A 3,481-nucleotide genomic window follows, 5' to 3' on the forward strand; every position below is an offset into this window, starting at 1 on the left:
AGCAGTCTAGGTTTTCTTAATTAGGGTCTTTGGTTGTCCATGGCTTTAGTTCTAACGATGGCGATGGCGACGGAGAATAAGGTTCCTCCCGATCCTTCTTGAATACGAGGGATCTCACTGTTGTTGGTGTTTGATCTGGGACATAGTGTCCGCGTTGTCTGGATTCTTTCATGTCTGGGGAGGGGGTGCTTTGTGTGTATTGTTCATGGCACTGGGATGAAGACGTGGAGTTTAGTTGTGGCAACGAGCATGGCTCATCACTTGTGTAGTTGTGTTTTCGACAGATCTTGTTGGACTGGTTGGTTTTGGTCTCTAGTGGATCTTCTTGGATCCGGTGAACGCTCATAATCTTTGAAGTATTTGCAGACCCTTCTCAACTTTTTTTTATCCGGAGCTATGACTTTCTATGCAGCCAGCAGCGTTTTCTGGTCTACATCCCGACTTCCTGGACAATGCATCTATGAGCCTTTGGGTTTAAACAAGTGTGCTCCGTCGGGGGGACATAGTTGGCAACGAGCTTTGCACATTGTGTGGCGCTAGTAGATGCGAAGAAGACTTGGGACACCCGAAGATTTGAATGTATTTCATTTTTCTACAAGTGTGTATTTTTAGGACATGTGATACTTAGCACTCCGTTCATAATTTTTAATAGTCATTTTTAACTTTATTAGAAAAAATACCAACATGCAAAACACAAAAATAAATAAATTAATTAAAATACGTTTTATGATTAGGTTTAACCAATTTAATTTATGGATATCGATATATTTCACTATAAATTTGATTAAAGTTTGAAAATGTTTAATTTTTTGAAAAACTAATACTCTCTCGCTCCTTTACAGTCTGCATTATAAATGGGTTGGTTTGACCCGGCCCGGCCCGGCCTGGGTTATAGGGGCCAGGCACGCTAAGTACACGGGTCATGCTGGGTTGGCACGCGTGTTGTCCTTCCTGGCGCGAACACGGTCCCCTCTTACACAGGTCGGCACGGGCGACCCGTTTAGCCTGCTGGTCCGCGTAGAATTCAGCCTATAGAGCTGATGTGGACCTATATTCAGCCTATCAGGATGTATAAATAAAATAAAATAAAGTAACAACTAAACGGGCCGTGTTGTGCCTGCACTCGTGCCCACCTCACGGCCCTAGGCGCGCCACATACCAGCACGGCCTGATTATAAAGTGTCGGGCCAGGCCCACAACGGGCCAGGCACACGGGCTATTGGGCCGGCACGCTAGGTTTGTTTTTATGTACTACGAGTACTAAAGAAAACCTTGCCTAAAACCTTCCCTAAAAAAACTCCTACCTAAAACCCTTTTTCCTAGAAAAGGGCAAAAAGGTCAACCCGCCGGCTACTGCTGCTGCGAACCAGACAGGCTTTTTCCCACCCCCACGGCTGGCGGCTCGCTTGCATCACACCCGAGCCGCCTCCCAAAAGCGCCGCAAATCCGTCCCAGCAGTGCGGCGTCCATGGCTGCCGCGGCGGCTGCTGCAGGGGACTCCGGCGAGCAGCTGCTGCTCCACCTCGAGCTCGCCTTCCTCGCCCTGGAGCCCCCCGCCTGCGTCCTCACCCTCGCCAGGTACATCCCACACTAATCCCTTGTAGGTAGCACATCCTACTAGCACTATCAAACTTCCAGTCCCACCTATGCGTTAGAGGGCGTTAGTAATCAGAGCCTCGATTGGCGATTGCCGCTGCTGGTTTAGGGGCTTGCTGCTCCTAATTCGGCCGTTTTGGCGCATGCGCCATGCTCTGCCTCTGTGCAGTAGCCTAGTAGTAGTAGAGGTAAGATTACACGGCAAACACATGCAACAGTGTGGGTTGATTCTCAGGAGAATGCATGTCAGAAAGCTTTTCTGGCATGTCTTTTGTCGATTTCTTTTTAATCTCTTCTTACTACTGTTTTTATGCTTTTTCTTCTGTAACACTAACATGTAGTTGTATGGTTTCGGGGTTCTACCGAAATACTAGCTTTCTAGAACACGGTTTCCAGCACCTGTTAAATTTCACACAAAGATATGAAAATGCGTCGACCGATTCATATGGATGTAAATGTACTAATAAGTTCAAATGAGACATAGTACTTAATTTTTTTCCTTTTTGATTTTTTTTAGAAAATCACGGTGATATTTATTTACTTCTATATTTGGTTTATGCAGAAAGGCTGGTGGAGGTTCTGTCACGCCACACGTTCAAAATTTTATTTTGGAGAACTGTATTGGCACTAATGTAAAACGCCTTTCACTATTACATACCACAAAACTTATGCACTAAAATAACCATGATATACATTAAAAATTTATATGAAAAAAGTAGAATTGAAATTTAATTCAGTTGAGGCTGCACTACAGTGATGCGCTGTAATAGTTTTTTTTTTTTGTTATTGGTCAGTTTTTCTTCCTGTTGCTAGTCTAAAGCATTGTGTACTCACACAGGTAGGGGGAGGTCCAGACTGTACATATGTAAAAACTATTCTTAAAAAGGTTATAGCTGAGGTGGAATCATCATCAGATATTGTGATTGATGAACTCTATGAGGAATTTGGCCGTTGTATGTCGTCAAGAGCGGTATGTGGACCTCATTGTGTAGTGCATCTCAATAATCGAGTATTGACATGACATACTGAAGTAGTCCATTTTGCGGTTTGTGCGCAGAATAACTCAGAGCTTAGTATGGCCAAGATCTATAAGGAGATATCTTTTCTTTCTCCTGCATGTAAGTTATTAATTTTTAACATTCCAAAGTTGCACAGGTAATTAATTATAACAGTTTAGTAATAAATTTGTTTATGTAGATGACAACGTATCCTCGAATCCAGTAAGCTTGGTTGCTCGACTATTATGTTCTACTAACATGCTCGAAGGGGATACAGGGTACGATGGCTCTACATACTGAAATTCATGTATTCACTGTTACGCTACTTTCATATTATATGATTTATTCATGTCAGTGGGCATTTTATTCTTCCAGGTGCTGTCTTTGGCCATCAAGTTTATTCTTATCTGAGTTCATTCTTTCATTCCCACACCTTTTCGCCAAAAAATGCTGCTTTGAGGTAAAATTGTTGTAGTTTTGACTTTGAATAAGATTTACATTAAAAAATAATTAAACTCAAGCATATTTATGGAACAATGTAAATTTATTCACTGATATGCATATTATGGAGAGGATTAGCAAGTTAAGGCTGTGAGCTCTTGCCCTTTGTAGATAATTACTCCCTCCTTTCCAAATATTTGTCTTTCTAGAGATTTCAACAAGTGACTACATACGGAACAAAATGAGTGAATCTACACTCTAAAATATGTCTATATACATCCGTATGTGGTAGTCCATTTGAAATCTCTAAAAAGACAAATATTTAGGAACAGAGGGAGTACTATCAAAGCTCGATTTGCACATTTTTAAGTATGTTTTCTTGCATCCAAGTATTGTTGTATTAAGTGTGCTTGTGGCTGTGTACGTGTTGTTACTGCCTTTTGCAA

General features: G+C 41.9%; 1 protein-coding gene across 1 annotated transcript in view; it reads left to right on the plus strand.

The window, feature by feature from the left end:
- The first annotated feature begins 1,373 nt into the window (after nucleotides 1–1,373).
- Nucleotides 1,374–3,481, plus strand: part of LOC119364578 (putative uncharacterized protein DDB_G0277003) — a 4,105-nt gene continuing 1,997 nt past the window's right edge. The window contains exons 1-6 of the mRNA XM_037630062.1: nucleotides 1,374–1,578; nucleotides 2,159–2,228; nucleotides 2,435–2,566; nucleotides 2,654–2,714; nucleotides 2,794–2,872; nucleotides 2,970–3,054. Of these exons, the coding sequence (XP_037485959.1) occupies nucleotides 1,469–1,578; nucleotides 2,159–2,228; nucleotides 2,435–2,566; nucleotides 2,654–2,714; nucleotides 2,794–2,872; nucleotides 2,970–3,054 (537 nt within the window). The 5' untranslated portion in view covers nucleotides 1,374–1,468. The remainder of the gene's footprint in view (nucleotides 1,579–2,158; nucleotides 2,229–2,434; nucleotides 2,567–2,653; nucleotides 2,715–2,793; nucleotides 2,873–2,969; nucleotides 3,055–3,481) is intronic.

The sequence above is a fragment of the Triticum dicoccoides genome, chromosome 1A (genome assembly GCF_002162155.2).
Source record: "Triticum dicoccoides isolate Atlit2015 ecotype Zavitan chromosome 1A, WEW_v2.0, whole genome shotgun sequence".
NCBI classification, from domain to species: domain Eukaryota; kingdom Viridiplantae; phylum Streptophyta; class Magnoliopsida; order Poales; family Poaceae; genus Triticum; species Triticum dicoccoides.